This window comes from Rissa tridactyla, chromosome 4, assembly GCF_028500815.1.
Source record: "Rissa tridactyla isolate bRisTri1 chromosome 4, bRisTri1.patW.cur.20221130, whole genome shotgun sequence".
NCBI lineage: Eukaryota > Metazoa > Chordata > Aves > Charadriiformes > Laridae > Rissa > Rissa tridactyla.
This window is the reverse complement of record NC_071469.1, coordinates 553,079-571,071: the sequence shown is the minus strand read 5'-3', so window position 1 is coordinate 571,071 and position 17,993 is coordinate 553,079. Positions and strand designations below refer to the sequence as shown.

The 17,993-nt window shown below is 51.4% G+C and overlaps 1 protein-coding gene across 3 annotated transcripts in view; it reads right to left on the bottom strand.

Moving 5' to 3' along the window:
- PTDSS2 (phosphatidylserine synthase 2) overlaps positions 1–9,483 on the bottom strand; it is a 41,801-nt gene extending 32,318 nt beyond the window's left edge. For 2 of the 3 annotated variants that reach the window (XM_054199837.1, XM_054199839.1), the window contains exon 1: positions 9,232–9,483. In XM_054199837.1, coding sequence (XP_054055812.1) covers positions 9,232–9,452 — 221 coding nt within the window. In that variant the 5' untranslated portion in view covers positions 9,453–9,483. Of the gene's footprint in view, positions 1–7,933; positions 8,952–9,231 lie in introns of those variants that run through there. The other variant, XM_054199838.1, reaches the window with a different exon arrangement.
- Positions 9,484–17,993: the final 8,510 nt, after the last annotated feature.

The following is a 17,993-nucleotide window of genomic DNA, read 5'->3' as shown; positions in this document are numbered from 1 at the left end:
ACACATTACCAGGAAAACTAGTCATTAAAAAAAAAAAATCTCTGAATGAGAAGAGTTGCAATTGTAAGAATTATGATGCTCCTCTAGACACCTTACTCCCGGTAATTCTTACAGTTTCATTTCATCCTAGATCTGCAGAGCAGGTCCAGAGCGACGGCCAGAGGTTTGCGCCTGCAGAGCGATGTGCAGCCATCTCAACACGAGGGCTTTCTGCCGGACCAGCCGTGCCAGAGCCGCACAGTCCAGCTGGGTGGGCGCTCCTCCACGCTGCTGAAACGTGCGACCTTGCTGGGGTAAGGAGCTGGTCCAGGCAGGGCACTGCTGGTGCATGTGGAGTCACAAGCTCTCGCTTCCCCACCCATCAGGGTCCGTCGGCTTATGCCGATTTTGGTAAAGCACTTGTGTGTGAAAGAAAAAAAGAGCTGAGAACACACAGACAGAGCCGGGAGCTGGAGAGGAACATACTGCAGTGAGGTGACATCCATACACGTACGCCTACTGGTTACGAGATATATAATACTCCTACATTGCACTGGCTGCATTCTTTCAAGTTGAAAATTCCTTTCCTAGTGAGAAACCATTTATTGTTTTCACTGGAAAACTTATCTGACCTCAGCTCAGAAGCATGGGAAGTCTGGCCACTGAAGATCAAACCACAGAGACACAAGTTCTGTTTTAGAGGACTACACAACAGCTCTCAATACAAACAATTAAAATAACGCAGGTATAAAGCACCAACTTTAGAGAACAGAAAAACCGAGTGGAAGTGACTGTATATGTACATGCTGTATGTGTACATGCGTAAAGTACATCATGACAAGTATTTGTACACACTGGCTCTTTTTACATTTTCTTTTTACATTATACTGTAATACAAGCTAGCATTACATTTCCATTTTATGCCAAAAGACCAAAGTTTGTATATACCCAAGTCGCACAGTGCATGATAAACCGGAGATCGCCATGGATTTCTATGAAGTCCACTGACATACCTTTAAACATCAAAGCCAGTAACCTACCGAACATTGCTCTGAAAGTTAAGGTAGGCGTTATTTTGAACTACAGTTTCATCCTAATCCAAAACACAGCCACTTCTCACAGCATCCTTTTAATCCCACTGGAAAACACATGCAATACCTCATAAGCAGATGCAATCCTCTTCTGCCACTGCTAAAATGGTGTTCAGTCTTTAACGCTATCCTTCCTTGCTGCCCAGAGGGGACAGACTAACCAGCTCCAGGAAAAAAAAAATAATAAAGAGAAGGACCCAGGAGTATTTTCAAAATCAGCCGGGAATCAACATGTCAAGAAAAATAGGCAAAGGCTGGCAGCAGCAAGCTCCCTGTCAACAGCAGCATCTTCCTTCTCCTCGCCTCCCCGGCTGATTCAGACAGTACATACCTCACATTCAGCTGGCGCTCACCTGACCCGGGCCGATTTTGTAACCTACAGCAGTTAAAAAACTAAATACAGCCCTCTCAAAGGAGGCGGTACAGCAGGGGACTGAATTAAATGCTCCAGTTCACTTAAATCAGACCACGGTCTTGTTCGCTGCATTTATATATGTATATAATTAACACAAAACCAACTTATATTTTGATCATAGAAGAAGGTTACGTTAACTGCAAAGCTATGCATTGTATTTTATACCTTGTTTTATTGTTTACTTTTTTGAAACTAATACCTAAGAGGCTATTAAAATAAACCTGGAAATGCTGTCTTCCGCCTTACCATTTCACCATCTGAACATCTCTATGACATCAATTACTTTTTCCGTGCGTTGAGTGTCACGTAAATTGCCAAAAAATCAGTTACTAGCATGTCCTCATGCAGATAAACGCCTCGAGAAACTCCTCGGCTAGAACAAGGATGGGCTGGTTTCATTCACCCCGTGGAGTCTGCAGCAGTGAACGGTCAGCGTCTGAGAGCTTTGTGCACAAACCTGCTTTTGGTTTATTTTTGGTGCCACAACCTTCAACTTGAAGTTCCCCACGCTCGCCTGTGTAATGACAGCCAAGAGGCTGTATAGCTCATCAGTTCCCTTTCAGCTCCGTTTTCCCCTCTGACTGAAGCCAGATTTTCCTGTAGCAAGTTTTCAAGGTGGTTAGTCCTGTAAACGTACTGTCAGCCTAGCACGAAACCCAGAAACCAGGATGGAAGGCTTTCAGATTGGGTCGTCTTCTGCAAAGAGCAAGTTGGCAGCTTTGACCAGAAAATTGCCGAGTAGCGACAAAGCGATGGCAGCTGCTAGAGGCAGCAGAGCATCCTGCAAACCCCCCTGTCAGCGCAAAAAACCAAATAATCACACACAGATATACACCATATCCTTCCACAGCTTGAGAGTTAAAAAAAGAAAATAGAAATTCACAGTCACGTGGAACAAGACTAAATATGAAGCATTTACAGTGTCCAGAAAAATGAACAGCATAGACCAGACGTACTTGTACTGGTGAAGTCGGCCTGGACTAATTTAACTGCATAACAAGGGATTATTTTAGTCTCCACACACTCTTTAAAATAATACAGCCAGAGAAAGACAGCAGAGCTAAGAAGATCCCAGCAAGGTAAGCACTGCAGGAATTATGCAGGAAGGCTTATGTTCTCCTCAGCAGAGCCTGGGGGGCTGACAGGAGCTAAGCTGAGCATCTTCCCCTCCCAATTACACCAGAGCTTGGCCACGCACCAGCAGCAAGGGGGGGACAGGCCACAGACGGTTCTAGGAGGTTTTACATCCAAAAATCTGAGAAAGCAGTGCCTAAGAGCATATACATACAGAAATACGCAAGGCCAGGAAGGTCACAGAGAATTCACAACAAATCCCAAACTATTAAAAAGCCATAACTTTAAGTAGCTTATTTTTCTGCACTAGCATTTTTCTGACTTTCTGTATCTTACACCTAGCTCTTTCCCTATTTAAACACTGGGGCATTTAAGGGAAATAATTCAAGTTGTTTTTATAAAAATACTTGCCCTGCTGACTTAGTTAAACACCAAGCCAGAGCAATTCAGGGTCTCCAGCAGTCCCTCCACCTCTCCACAGCTCACAGAGTGGGCTTTTACAGGGAATGGGACTCAATTCAAGTCTAACTTCTCTTTTCCTCCTCTCGCATCTAGAAACTGCGGCGTTTTCAAGGAAATTACTATCAGAGCTTTTATTTTCCAAATAAAGTATATGACAAAAATGACCTACGGCGATTTGTATGTATCTTTTGGGGGGGGGGGACTGGGATGGAGGAGCCGCTGGGCGGACAGGAGCAGCGATACCCAGGGGAGCAGAGCGGGTGGCAGTGACCTCCTTCCATCACCAGCACAAAGGACAATTAGCTTAATGGGGGGGCCACACCCTAATTATCCGCTGCTGTGCACTAGGGTTCTTGTTTGTCAGAAATGATGCAATAACTGCATTGAAAACAATAGCAATCATTGAGAACAACCTGCAGAGTGTTTATTAATCATTTTGTCAATTCTCTAAGCAAAACAAAATCCCGAAGAACGCCCAGCATGGTTTGCCCCTTTGGTTTAAAGGGTTACATTAACAGCTCCTGCTAGAGAAAGATCTGTCAACAAAACCAGGTAGTCCCATCTTAGCCTATCATCAACTTTTTCACAAAGAAATAATTTTTTCCTTGATTCCAAATAATGGTAAAGTCATAAAAGCATTTCTAAAAGAGATTTTAAAAGAACGTCAAAGCTCTCTGCCCTCCATATACCAACCCATCATCTGACGCACACTGGGAATTCTAGGAAAGTATGACAAACAGACAGTACAACAAAGCTGTTACTTCAACAGCAGTAGAGTTATTGTGAAGAATAAGGTACAGGAAAATACAGCAATAATTAGTAACAATCTAAAACTGACCAATATTTTTACCTTCAAAATCAAAATCGTAATTAAAAGGGAAATAATCCTGTTTGGATATAGAGAGGTTTTTGGAACCTTCACCAAAAAAAACCAGCCTTGGTCATAATCTCGGCAATACATCCCAAATTAGAGACATGAAACAGAGACGCTCACGTTGCACAGGGACGAAGCAAGCTCTCAGGCCTCAACATTTCAAAAATAAGCAGTTAACTGCCAGTTTGTGACACGAATCTCTCTCATCCACCTAAACCACAAAAAAATCATCAGTGGCAACCAAAGCAAAGTAGGTACTTTGTACGTGCCACTGCCTGAAGGGTCCAAGCACCTCCATCCGTAACACAACAGAAAGGTGGCTGTTGGTTTGAAGCTGTAGGCTGCGGTTTAAAGTCTGTTTAAACTCTCGGGGATAATAAAAACGTACCTATTCTTAGACCAGTAAGAAGTCTTCAGCACATCTATAAAGGTACACAACACTGATTAAATTTCTGTACATACTTGTGACACTCCAAAATAGTAACCTTCATTCTCCTTGCCATAAGCTGGTGCCTCTCAGAACCGATCGCTCGGGAAGAGAAGCGGGAAGGCACACACCTCCACAGAGGAACCACAACGATGCATTAAAAAGCAAAGTGCGCTTCAGCAAATTAGTCGTTTTCCTTTGAATGGAAAGAGAGAAAAGACAGTCTCCGTTCATCGGTTCTACAGAGTCCCCAAGTTTATCAAGGTTCCCAAGATGATCTATTTTAAATATTAAACATTTTTGTATGTTTATACCTACTGAAATCTTTGTCTCAGGTTTTAGTGTAAGACGGTTCCACTGAGCCAGCGTGACTTTGCATTACAGATAAGACACACTTTAAGCAGGTCTTTTTTAAAAACAGGCAATAAAAAGGAATGGGAGGAAGGAGCCCTGATGCCAGGTCTAATGGCATAAAAGCCCGGAGCTCATTTTTCGGGGTGATGCCCTGTTTCGTGAACTGCAGTGAACTGTTTGTGACAGTGCTCGGATGGGTCCCACCCCCAGGGTGGCAGCAGCAGCATGCAGAGAGCTCGCCACCCCAGACACTTGCCCTGCGCAATCTGTGCCATCCCTTCCTTCCAGGAAAGGGCAATGACGTTCCCGTAATGCAGTTCTTGGGAGCCAGCCCTCCTCCTCTGCCACACGAGTCAACACACCCGGCCTCGCATGGCACCGCGGCCTCCTGGACGTTCCAGCAAAGGACACTGCCAGGGACACGCCAACACCCAAAACTAGGGGCGGGGTGACACCTCAGTGGCCTGATGCAAGATTTCTCTGCTCAAGTAAAATAATATGCTCAAACGTGGTCAATTCTGAGCAGGCAGAGAATCGGAAGAGTGGGTCAGCAAATACAGAACCTCACCTGGGCCCGCTTTAAGGTAGCAAGATTTCATAGGGCAAAAACATAAAAATCCAGCAAACATTAAGTTTTCAAGGAGCTTGCGGAATGTTGCCTTGCAAGTGCCGCACCAACCCTCACCAGAGGGCACAGAAAAAAGTTCCTGCCAATTTGCAGATCTTCCCTCTCCCTAATCTCTCTTTGCGATAAACCATCACCCTCCCTCCAGCCAGCCTGTCAGAAGTCTCACCCTGCTGTGAGGTCGGTTGTGCAGAGATAGGAACCATGTGCAAGGAGGGGCTACGTTACACCTTCTTTTGCATACCGACCCTGTATCTCCAGAACTGCTGGTCTGCACACACGTATCCTCGTTTCCCAAGAGCTGGCCCCGTGCTGGCCACCGGCAAAGATTTCTCACAATACAGAGCAAAATGAGAAACGTCCAGGCAAAGGCATCTCCAGGCTACCTTTCCCTGAGCTGCAATTTCTATGCTTTTTGCACCAAACAGGCTGAATTAATTCCTACAAAAGCTGTATTAGCCCACAGAGTCTTCTACCCATCGCTTCCTTCTTTTTTCTTCTTTTCCTTTTTTTTTTTCTTTTTTCTTTTTCCTTTTTTTTTTTTTAATATCTAAGCTCCCTGAGCTTGAGAGATCTGCTGCTACACTATGACCTTAGTAACTGATATCATCTCCATGTGATGGCAATACAGAACTATTTAGTGTGAGAGAAAAAAAAAACCCAAAACATCAATATCCAACAGAGGACATTAAAGCTAATTAAATTCAAATTAAAGTAAGGCTTAGCAAAAGCAATTAACCCACAGAGCCACAATGTAATGTGGCGGCAAATATGTATCTGGCACCTCTCAACATCTTCAAATCAAGAAGCGTTCCTGGAAGATATGCTTTGGTTAAATGCAAGTTATGAAATAGATACAGAAATCGGGGTATTGCTGAAATTTTAGGAGCCAGTTATACACATTTTCTAATCAGATGCTCCCAAACTGGTAATCCACAACCAGGCTGGGCTGGCATGAACAGACTCAACGCCGCACCACCTTCCACCGCCCATCACTATCTACTAGGATGGGGAGGAAGGTTTAGTTCTCTCTTCAAAAAAGTTGCTGCACACCTCTACTCTTATCATTTATTTTATTTGGTGGAGATAAATCAATTTACTATTTCACTGAGCTTTTTTGCTCCCCCTCAGAAAGACACGCATCTCCAATCATCTTTAGGCATCTGTCACAGTTACTGCTCTCTGGTAACAAAAAAACAGTTTCTGTGGGATTCACCTTTTCCCGCACAGAACAAAGTCCCAGTAGCACAAGCCTGTAAGACACATCAGCACTCGCTCTTCCACAGGTTACAGAAACGACACCAGAGATGTAGAAAGCTCTACGTGGGGCTATTTAAAAAAAAAAAAAAACAACTAACAAACCCAGTGGTTTTTCCATGCTAGCTCAGTAAAAATATCAGATCTACAGTGCTTCACACTGTACAAAACACAAAAGTCAGTCTCAGCCACAAAGAGCTCCTTTGTTTGTATTCAGAAAGCTAATTCTGTAAGCAGACCGGCAAGAAACAATCAAAGGTACTGGAAACAACAGCGAACACATTTGCCAGGCAGGCCTGACATTCCCAGCTCTCTGCGAGCAGCAATGGCTGTTTGACATTCGCTCAGGGATAATCTGTTTCGTAAAGCTGCTTCCCGTTTCCTTTCCTTGACGTTTTCCAACGACAAGACCAAGCAGGTTCCCACAATGCAATTAAAATACAGTATTTCCCCGTTTCAAGTTAAGATTGAATAAGAATAGAAGTATTATACCGCACGTGACTTTTTTTCAAAGTTTTAAAAAGATTTGAAAAGAGCAGGCAGCCAGCTAGAAAGTACCACCTTTCCCAGGGATCACATTTAGAGCAGTAAAATTAACTTTGCAAACTGAACTACTTTACTTCTAGAATGATTTCTGATGGTGTCCACAAGGCCCAAATTCTTGAATTTTTCCAAACCGAGCAGGCCAGGTGGGTAACCGTGTCCACTACCTTCTGAACTTCAAGGAGAAAAGGTACTTTCCATACTTTTCCACACGGGCAAAGACAGAGGGCACCTACGCTCCTAAATTTCCATTTTCTGTGACCACCTCCATAACAGACAGGGCAAGAAGAGTTCCAAGGGTCTCACAGGAAGAAAATCGTTCTGTATAATCTTTGTTCTGAGCCGCTTCTTACAGCGAGTCATTCCCAAAGGGTATGCTAACACGCCGTCATGCACAGGTCAAACGGAACAGTAGGAAAAACCTTGAAACTTTTACAAGCATTTAAACTCCTGGCTGCCAGCGCAAGCAGCTTAACTACTAGGGAAAATAAAATAAAGTAAATATATAAGTTAAAGAACAATTCGACTGCCCTCCTGGAAGGGAGTAGCCAACTAGCCAACAAAGGGAAGCTCCTCAAAGAATGGTGGCACATTCAGACTTTCAAAAAAAGAATTCATGTGGATAAATTAACTGCAATTACAGCCTTTGTTTTACGACGACAACAATCCTGTACCAGTGGCAGGCTGCACGCTGGCCCCACACCCCCACCACAGGAAAAAGGTGCAACAGGGTGAGATTATACAATAACAGCAGCAATGGGCGTTTTTAAGGCATTACAAAACGCCTGGCAAGAGCCACCTTAAGTAGACAGTAAGAAAATGACAGCTTTACCCATTTTCCATTTATAAGACGGCACTACTCTGCAGACCTCAGCAGGCTCCAGTTATTCAATCGCTCGCTCAGCCTACATGTGGCAACACCAACGTGCTCTCCAAGAAAGTTCCTCTTGCCCTCAAGACGACAGCTTCCCTCGGCTACGCTTGCCTGTGTCAGGCTTCTGCAGAGACCACCCTGCCGCCCGGCAGCATCGGCGTGTCTCTTTGCTGTTGGTACTGGCAGAAATATCACCCAGAATCGGCGGCTTCATCAAGATCAACACCCTCCGCTCTGCCACTGCCCAGACTGGCAGGGTGAGAGCCAAGCGCCCTCCCCCTCTGACTCCTTAATGTCAAACTCCAGCCAAATCACATCACCCTCGGCTCATGTTCCAAACGGGGGACTCCAGCATCAGCGTGGTTTCCTTCATCAAGAGGGACATGCATTTAACACACAGAGAAAAACCATGGATGTACACACGTGCACTGAAGTGGGTTTCTGGAACAACTCCATCAGAGATGGGATTTAGAAGCACTTTTCTAGGTACAAACGCATCTCTTTTGCAAGGACTGAATTTGACAAAAAAACGATGTGCCCTACTGGCCTAACATAGACAGTCGTGGCTTTCTGCACCGATCTTCTGGACTGAGCATGCCACAAAACCATATGAAATTCCGGTTTAGTGGTGGACTTGTCAGCGCTAGGTTAACGGTTGGACTCGATGATCCCAAAGGTCTTTCCCAGCCTACAAGACTCTATTCTATGAAATACCGGACCAGCAGAACTTGGGCATAGCAACTCTGGCTTCCCAACAGGAAAGAACACGGAGAGAAAAGGCCCCTTGCAAGGCTGATGGAGGGGAGGAAGGTGGAGGAGCTCGTACAAGCGATGTTGAGAGAACACCCGGAATCCGGCAGGAGCTGTGCCCAGACGGGGCGTCCCCAGCACCCGGGGACAGCCGGGGGGACAGGCCACCCGCAGTGCTCACCGAGGGGCTGCGAAAGGCGGCGCCGCTGCCAGGACTCTGCTCTAAATCACTGTTAAATAATTAGGAAGCAATAATTAATAGTACCGCCGTACCAGGAGAAACACCCTTAGACACAGCCTGCGGTTTCTCGGCGCCGGTAGCCGTGGCAGCGAAGCAAGAGCCAGGTGAATCGCGGATAACGCGGATCTCTCTCCCAGCCCGGTGCCCGCCGCGCTCGGCAGCTCCCCGCGGCCGGCGGAGCCGCGCTGCCCGGCCGGACAACCGGCGGGGGCGAATACGAGGAGCGGGCCGGGGGAGAAGCGGGCCGTGAGGGGGCGGCTCTCACCAGAAGAAGGTGTTGGTGCCGTCGTCGTAGACCTCGGACTCGGTGCTGCGGCGCAGGCCGGGGCCGTCCCTCTCGGCGCCGGGCGGCGGGGGCCGCTCTCCCGCCGCGTCGGCGGGGTTGTCGGCGGGGTTGGCGCCGCCGTTGGGCTGCGGGGGCGGCTGCTCCTCCAGGGCGGCCTTGCCCAGGGCCGCGCCGGGGCCCCGCCGCTCGCCGCGCCTCATGGCGGCACCGGGGGGAGGCGGGCGCTCGCGCCGCTCCGCCGCGCGCGCGGGGCACGCCCCCGACGCGACCCCACGTCGGCGCAGGCGCAGAGGGACGGGCGGGCGGGGGCGGCGGGAGCAGGGGCGTCTCCCGTTGCCGTGGCAACCGCGCGGCCGTCGGCGGGAGCGCGCCAGGCGCCGCCTCACCGGAGGGAGCCCCGCCGCCCCCCGCCGCGTTTAACGGGAGGGAACCACGCCGTATCCCCCGCCTCACCCGAGGGAGCCCCGCCGTCCCACCCTCAGTGGAGGGAGCCTCACCACCCCTGTGTTCCATCCTCCCCGGTGACGGGAGCCCCGCCGGCCGCCATAGCTCCCTCGCTGAGGGGACGCGGCCTCCTCCCTCACGGCACACCGCAGCCATGTCTCCCCCGAGCCCGGCGCTCCCCCGCTGCCGCGAAGGAGCCGCCCCAGGTACAGGCTGAGGCCGAAGCAAAGGCCCCGTCCCGGGGGAAGAGCACCCACAGCATCCCCACGGGGCCGTGGGTGCCCCCGGCAGGGGGAGCTGAGCCCAGGCCCAGGGCCCGGGCGCTGAGACACATTAACACCCCTCAAGACTTGGTCTGCTGAGCATCCCCACGGCCAAAAGCCCAGCAGCCCCGGAGCTGGCGGCTCAAGGAGTGCGTTGATGACACGAACCATCACTGCAGGACAGAGGGGATGCACGGCTAACCCGAACACAGCAGGGCTTCGGCGACATTGGCCCTGACACCGAGGTGACCACTTCACAGAGTCACAGAATCAGTGGTGGGGGTCAGAAGGGACCTCTGGAGATCACCCAGTCCAACCCCCTGCCAGAGCAGGGTCACCCAGAGCAGGTGGCACAGGAACGCGTCCAGGCGGGTTTGAACGTCTCCAGAGACGGAGACTCCCCCACCTCTCTGGGCAGCCTGTGCCAGGGCTCTGCCACCCTCACAGCAAAGAAGTTCCTCCTCGTCTTGAGATGGAGCTTCCTATGGTCATGTTTGTGCCCATTACCTCTTGTCCTGTTGTCCTTCCCCTGGCCCAGGAGGAAGGAGCTGCGTCCCCACCACTGCCAAGAGCTAACACCATCTTTGGTGAACGTGCCCTGAGCTCACGAAACCTGGAAATATCTTTGTTGGAGGTGGCAGGCATTTGCTTTGGCTGAGGGGAAAAACAAGCAGAGGAGAATGGTATTTTCTCTTTCAAAGAAAATATGAAGGAGGGGGAAAAAAAACCCCAAAGACTAAAGAGAACAGTCCTTTCAGCTGTGATAGGGTAGCATTATGCTATGAGTACATAAACGTGGCATTTGCAAACTGTAGCGGCATTGTAGCAATATTTGATGCTAAAATTCTGTATCTTTTTGCGAAAGTAACCGAAGAATGCTAATTAAAGAAAATAGCTTAATTCTATGTGCACTCACTTGAATTATTCAGGGACAAGCACTCTTTGCCAGGCTGTTTGGCTTTCAAGTACCCCAGGCTGGGCTTTCCAGTTAGTCCCATCCCTGGTGCCGGGGCTGTCCCACTCCCCCTTGCGTGGCCAAACATTAACTGATCACTTTTGCGTTTGCAAAAAGATAAGAGTGTTTTGCTGGCAGAGGTTTTTGTTTCCAGACTCGCTCATGAGGTGCATGCTGGAGAGACGAGGGCAAACGCAGGGTGCTGGGTGCTCCTGTGTATTCCTGTAATTCCTCACCCCCCGCTCCTGGGGTCTCTCCCCTACAGCAGAGTTTTCCAAGTTATTCTTTGGAATCAAGGACCGGCTCTTCAACCAGAATGAAACCAAACGCGACCCACTGCTCACGGCCTGTGGGGAGACCTTTGTGGATGCTGGAGCCATCCTGGTGCTTTCTGCATTGTCAGAGGATGCTGTATGGATGTTACGGTTTGAGGGACCCACAACAATTTATTGTCATTTAGATAATTATTCTTTCACCTGATGAGCCCTCCCCACTTGAGAGGGGGAATCGGGGGAAACCCGAGGGTTGAAATATAAAAAGATTTAATAGAATAATACTAAATAATTGACATCAATAACACTAAAGAACCAATACTGATCCCGACACCAATACAAAATACACGAGGACTGTCCCCAGCCCCTTCCCCAGCAGAAGCCGTGCATCCCCGCAGGGACAGCCATCGTGGGACCCTGCGAGCGCTGCGGCTGCGGGAGGAAGGGAAGGGCTCAGGGCTCCGGCACCGGGGCGAGGAGGGCTCAGGATGGCAGCCAGCACGGGAGAGAGAGAGAGAACTCCTCAGCAAAGTTTCTAATTTATCTGGAATGTGATGGTCATGGTCTGAAATAACCCTGTTGGCAGCTTGGGGCAAGTGCCCGGGTCTCGCTGCTCCTCATCCCCACACCTGGGGAGCTCGAAATCACTGAGACCTCGAAACCCACGTACCACAGCTGGCTATAAAGTAAGTATTTTCACCAGTTCAGACACTAGAGTCTTCTAAAAGTGCAGTTTTCCCAAGCATTAGAAGAGACCTTAGTGAAAAGCAAAATTACCGACAGAGAAATTAGCCCTGTGTCGCCCAAAGCGGGACAATGAAGAAAGGAGAAAGCCCCGCAGGAGCCGGGAAAGGAAACCGGGGAAGAAATGAAACGCGCCCGTGCCTGCAAAGGACGGAGGTGGCCACGCGATGGCGGCAGCCAGCCGCGCTGGGGCCAGGCACCGGGCGGCTCGGTGGCCACCCTGGCTCTGGCGGCTGGGGCTGCCCAAGGCCGCCGGCCGGGGGCTGCTGGAGCTTGCTCGGGAAGGGAGCTCTGCTGTGCTGGCAAAGCCACGCTCCTGCGGGTCTTCTCCCTCGGTAGAGACAGCTCGGGTCCGTGCGGCTGCCACGCCCGGGCGAGAAGGATTTAACCCAGGATCCCCTGAAAAGGTGAACGCTCCTGCTCCTCGAGGAACAGAACGCCATTCTGCAGCTCTCTAAGGACGCTTCTGGCTGCTGCACAACCCCCTGCCAACCCGAGAGGCTCTCTCCCGGCCACCTCGCCGTGTTTTACGAGACCTGGAGGCGTTTGGCTTCTTCCAAGGGGTGCCACCTCCTGCTGCAAAAGCGAAGGCTGAAGTGGCACCGCTTTCTGTCCCAGTGGGGAGCATCCACCACATCCCACCAAGGGAATGAGAGTAAACACTTTCGGGTGTCCTGGGAACCCCCTGGTCACTCCCGGCCTCTCGTCTCCCTGTGGCTGCTGACATGGGCCCATCGCTGTTGCTTTGGTCCTGCAGGACAAGTAGAAATTCTCCAAGGGAGGGAAACGCTGATACCTCGTGAGTGACGTGTTGAGGGGAGTCCAGCGGAGCTGCTTCAGCTGAGCAGTGTCAGCACACGAAAGCCATCCCTGAGCTCTCTGAGCCTCCCGCACCAGCAGCCCTTTCCTCATGCTTGGAGAGGAGGTTTACTCCCCTAAGCACCCAGTACTTTTTAATTACAAGCAGAGCTTCACCCCAAACCACGTCCTCTGCTGTAACCTATCAGCTGTAGCTCCAGGGATACCCATCATCTAAACAGAGTAGGGTTTGGGTGAAAATGCCCCGGTTTTACAAGAGAACGCAGGCAACTGTACTGCCACTCAACTCGACAGCAAAATGGCCTTTGGCATGACGGGACCTGGCTCTTCAGAGGTGCTCACTGGCCTGGCACAGCCTGAAGTGGGGCACAAGAGGCCAAAATTGCACCGGCAGAGCAGATTTTGCAGCAGAGGCCATAAACCGCAGTTGGAAAGTGCAGTTTGGACTTTTGGAGAAGCTTTTTTCTGAGGAGGGGTGCGTGGGGCTGCAGCAGGTCACCCAAGGAAGGGGGAAATCTCTGTCAGTGGGGGCTCTCGAGACCCAGCTAGAGAGAGCCCTGCTGAGCTCATCTGGCGACTCACAGAATGACAGAATGGCAGGGGTTGGAAGGGACCTCTGGAGATCATCCCCTCCAGCCCCCTGCCAGAGCAGGGTCACCCAGAGCAGGTGGCACAGGAACGCGTCCAGGCGGGTTTGAACGTCTCCAGAGACGGAGACTCCCCCACCTCTCTGGGCAGCCTGTGCCAGGGCTCTGCCACCCTCACAGGAAAGGAGTTTTTCCTCATGTCGAGATGGAATTTCCCATGTTCCAGTTTGTGCCTCTTGTCCTGTCCCTGGGCACCACTGAGAAGCGCCTGGCCCCATCCTCCTGACACCCACCCTTTAGCTCTTGCTGAACATTGATGAGGTCCCCTCTCAGCCTGCTCTTTTCCAGCTGAACAGCCCCAGGGCTCTCAGCCCTTCCTCAGCACAGAGTTGCTCCAGTCCCTTGATCATCCTCATAGCCTCCGCTGGACTCTTTCCAGTAGTTCCTTGTCTTTCTTGAACCGGGGGGCCCAGAACTGGACCCAGTACTGCAGATGTGGCCTCCCCAGGGCAGAGCAGAGGAGGAGGATGACCTCCCTCCACCTGTGGCTGCGCTCAATTCACCCGCTTTGAGCAGGAGGTGGGACCAGACCGCGTCCTCCCAACAGCATGTCTACGTTTCTGTGACTTGTGGGGCCAGTACTCATACCCAGAGCAGCAGCACGTCGCACAGCCAGGAAAAGGCCACCCCAACCTCCCATCACCCCCCGAACCTGCGGCAGACAAGCCACTCCACAGCACACGGGCTGCTCCTCTGCCTGCCCGAGCCTCAGGTTTCAAAACAAGGTTTTTTTCCAAGCAGAAGCACTCCCGCTGAACTATCCGCGAAGCACGGTTGGTGGTGCTAGACGACAGCAGCCCAACACATGGCTCTTGCCAGGCTGGGTTTCTGGCCAGCTCGCTCTTTAGCCCTGTTTTCTGATAGGATTTTTACTGGCTGCTGAGAAACATAGACACTAGAGGCAATCCCAAAGCCTAACAGGTTCAACAAGTGTTAGTCAGGCTTCATACGCCGGTTCAGCATCACTGGCTTCCGTTTGAAGCTTCTCTTCCCTCTCCTTCTCCAATACCAGGTGAGATTCTGGGACTGGAGCACCTCCCTTATGAGGAAAGGCTGAAAGAGCTGGGACTCTTTAGCCTGGAGAAGAGAAGGTTGAGGGGGGACCTGATTAATGTTTACAAGTACCTAAAGGGTGGGTTTAAGGAGGACGGAGCCAGGCTCTTTTCAATGGTTCCCAGCGACAGGACAAGGGGCAATGGGCACAAGCTGGAACATAGGAAGTTCCGTTCAAATACACGGAAAAACTTCTTTACGGTGAGGGTGACAGAGCACTGGAACAGGCTGCCCAGGGAGGTTGTGGAGTCCCCTTCTCTGGAGATTTTCAAGACCCGCCTGGATGCAGCCCTGAGGGATGTGCTTTAGGCAATCCTGCTCTAGCAGGGGAGTTGGACTAGATGATCTCTAGAGGTCCCTTCCAACTCTGAAGATTCCGTGATTCCGTGATTCAAGCCTTACATTAATTTTCTCCAGCCTACTTCATTTAGCAGTTTTTCCCAGACACTTTATCTGCTTTTGACTGATGCCTTCAAAATGAAGACAGAAAGAGAAATTCCTTTTTTATTTTAATTTTTTTTTTTTTTATTTTCCCCACCCACTTTGTGCCGGTCATCACACAAACTGAATTGCCATTCCCTGGGGTAGCTAAGGTACCTCTGGTGCTGGGCGCTCACACCAAGCGGAGCAGCCAGCTCCTGTCTTTGGTGGAGCGAGAACACACCTGGGCGGGATGAAGAACCTCTCAGTTCCTGAGTTCAGGGAAACACAGCCCCGCTAACCAGAAACTTGCAGTTTGGTGCTGAAAAGCACCTCAACAACCTCTTCTGAAGGATCCTGCTTCTTTCATGTCCTTCTAGCCAGAAACGCAGGAAGGCAATACCCTTTAAACTCTTCTCCTGAAAAAAAAAAAAAAAGAAAGAAATCCAAGACCCTGGGGACTGAAAAGAGCAAATAAATATTTTAGTACTGTCCTAAATTAAGGAAGCTTGCATGCCGGGTAGCCCTCGCGCACTCAGAAGAGGAGCTCACTGTCAGAAAGCATTGTCGTCAGGTGGGTGCAGAGGCATCCTCCGTCTCGCTGCAGGGGTCCCGCGCGGGAAAGCCTCCAGCGGTTTGGTACCGCTTCCCAGGTGGCAGTTGCCATCCCCGCATCCCGCCAGGGTTTGCAGGTCAGGGGAGAGCTCCTGGAGAGCTTCCAGCCCACTCTAGCACGGGTCAGACCACTGCCTGCCGCGCCTGGAGGCTGTCGGCCTGATGCGAGGCCACGGTGAATTAGGATGGGAGAACGTGAGCGGCCCCAGCAGCAACAAACAGCGGAGGGCGATAACATCCTCAATAATTCTAGCTGCTTGCAAAGGGCTGGCACGGTTGCGATACCTCAGCACATGTCTGAGCCACAGCTCCACAACGCTCCGTGTCTTAAGCAGATTTTTCACCTATGAACTGGAAGGTACACCACCTCCCCCCCCGATTTTAGTTCTCCGCGCTGCCACCCTCAGCACCGGTCCCCCAAGAGTGATAAATGCCGAGACAACGCGTTGCAGGAGGGTTAACTGGGAAGGACAGTGCTGAAAGAGGAACACCATCAATTTGGCCGCCTGCCTTGCTGCAAAAGGAGCTAAATCCTGCCCAGACAAAGCCAAATTCCTCCTAAACAGAAGAAGAAAAGCTCGGAGCGCCATGAGGGGTCCTGCGGGGGTCGGATGCCTTGGACAAAGCCAATCTGCAGGCACAGACTCCCCTTCCCCGCTGGGAGCTCCCGGGGCTGGTGCCCGTGTCCCGCTGGCCTGTCTGGAGAGCAAAGTCCTCCCGGTGCGACCCGGCCCTTTGCCGGGGGAAGCACAGAGGCGCCGGCGGAGTGACGTGGCTGTCCCGCCTACGCGGAGCCCCGCTCCCCTTGAACCCAGCCGAGCTCTGGTGGCAGAGATCACCGGTCTCCTCAGGAGATGTGGAAAGCACCGCCGATCCTATCGCACCAGGCTCCGCTCTCTCTCCAGGCAAACACGCACGCCTTCTCCCGCGCCCACAGGGAGCTGCTGGTGACAACGGCGGTTTTCCCCTCCCGGCCAGCCCTGCGGGTCGCCTCTGGGAGGGTGAAGGGCCGCCCGCCATCCCCGGGCTCTGCTCTTGATTTCACACACCGCAGGGAATTTGGAAGATGACTTTTTCTTTTCTTTTTTTTTTTTTTAAATGTGCAGGTCCGATGAGGATTCTGCTCAAGGCACTTGGCAAAGCCGCGGAATGAGGCTGGCTCGGTGGGGAACAACCCTCCGGAAAGGCTGGCTGCCGGTCCTGCCGGGACACAGCCGGGCTGTCTCCCAGGACTGACTTCATTGAGGAGCACCCACAGCAACGCTGCTGGGGACACAGGGGCATCCAGAGCAGTTACCAGCCCTTCTGTTACCCCCAGGAAAGGCAGCTCTTCTTACCTTGGGGACTAAAGCAGCCAAAAGACCCCGAAAACAGATATAAGGAGAGCTGCCAGACCTGGCTTACGCGTAACAACCTTTTCGCTCACTCTTCTTGTAAAAAGGGAGTTATACCCTGCTCCAAGCCATCATCCCAGAGGCACGGAGCCTTTGTGAATGAAAAAAGCACTCCGTGATTTGTTTCAGATTTCCAGTGGCCCCCGGCTGAGCATCCCGACACAAATCCCGTCAGGAAAGCGGAGGCTGAGGCAGTGGCACTCTAGGAAATATCTGCTTAGGGGCGAGAAGGTTTTAGGAGCAGGGAGGCAGGAGGGCTCTGCGGTTTGGAGGAACATTCAGAGCACACCGGGATGCTTTCCTCTTCAGCCAGGAGGGAGGGGATACTTACTCTTGAGGGCTCTTAAAATACTTACAGATGTTCCCGTAATCGTTGATGCCAAACCCTGCTGCCCCTCGTGCATCAGCACTATTAGACATGGGGAACAAAAGCACTCGGCTTCCAGCGCTGTTTCTGCCAGCCGGCGAGGCGCGAAGAGAGGATTTCTCGGTCTCTGGCCAATCCTTCCAGGAAGCCAGAGTTTCTCTGAGGTTCACGGAAGGGTTTCTGAAGGCCACAGAGGGAAACCAGAGTGGTGGAGAGCAAACCAGTCCACTGTCCAAGGCAGGGAGGGAGAGGGCTGCTTTCAAGCAGAAAAAACTGTGGAGCAGGCTGCTCACTTTTCTGGAAGCTCATGCTTTGCCTCTTTTCCTTGTCCTGGCTGTAACAAACTCACCCCTGGCCCCATCCCATCCGCTCTCAAAGCCCTGGATGCTCCCATCCCCTGCCTCTCGCATCCAATCTCTTCTGCGGAGCCCAGGCGTCACCCCAAGAGTGAGGCGGGTTACACACAGCTCAGCTTTATTTTCTCTTTTTAGGTTTAATGGGGTTTCCCCCTCCTTGTAAGAAACAGTTTAACGCTTTCTAGAGCTTCTGCTAATAGCACTTTCCTCCTCCTGGGGACAGTCGCATCCTTCCTCCTTTTGGCCCCGGTTTGTGGCGCCACTCTGGGGACGGTGGCAGGGCGCAGGGCTGGCCGCGGAGGGGCAGAGGAGGCGGCAGGGCTGGCAGAGCCCGGGCGAGAGGAGCCGGGCTCCGCTGGGCGGTTCTGGGCTCGCCACTCCTCGGAGCGAGG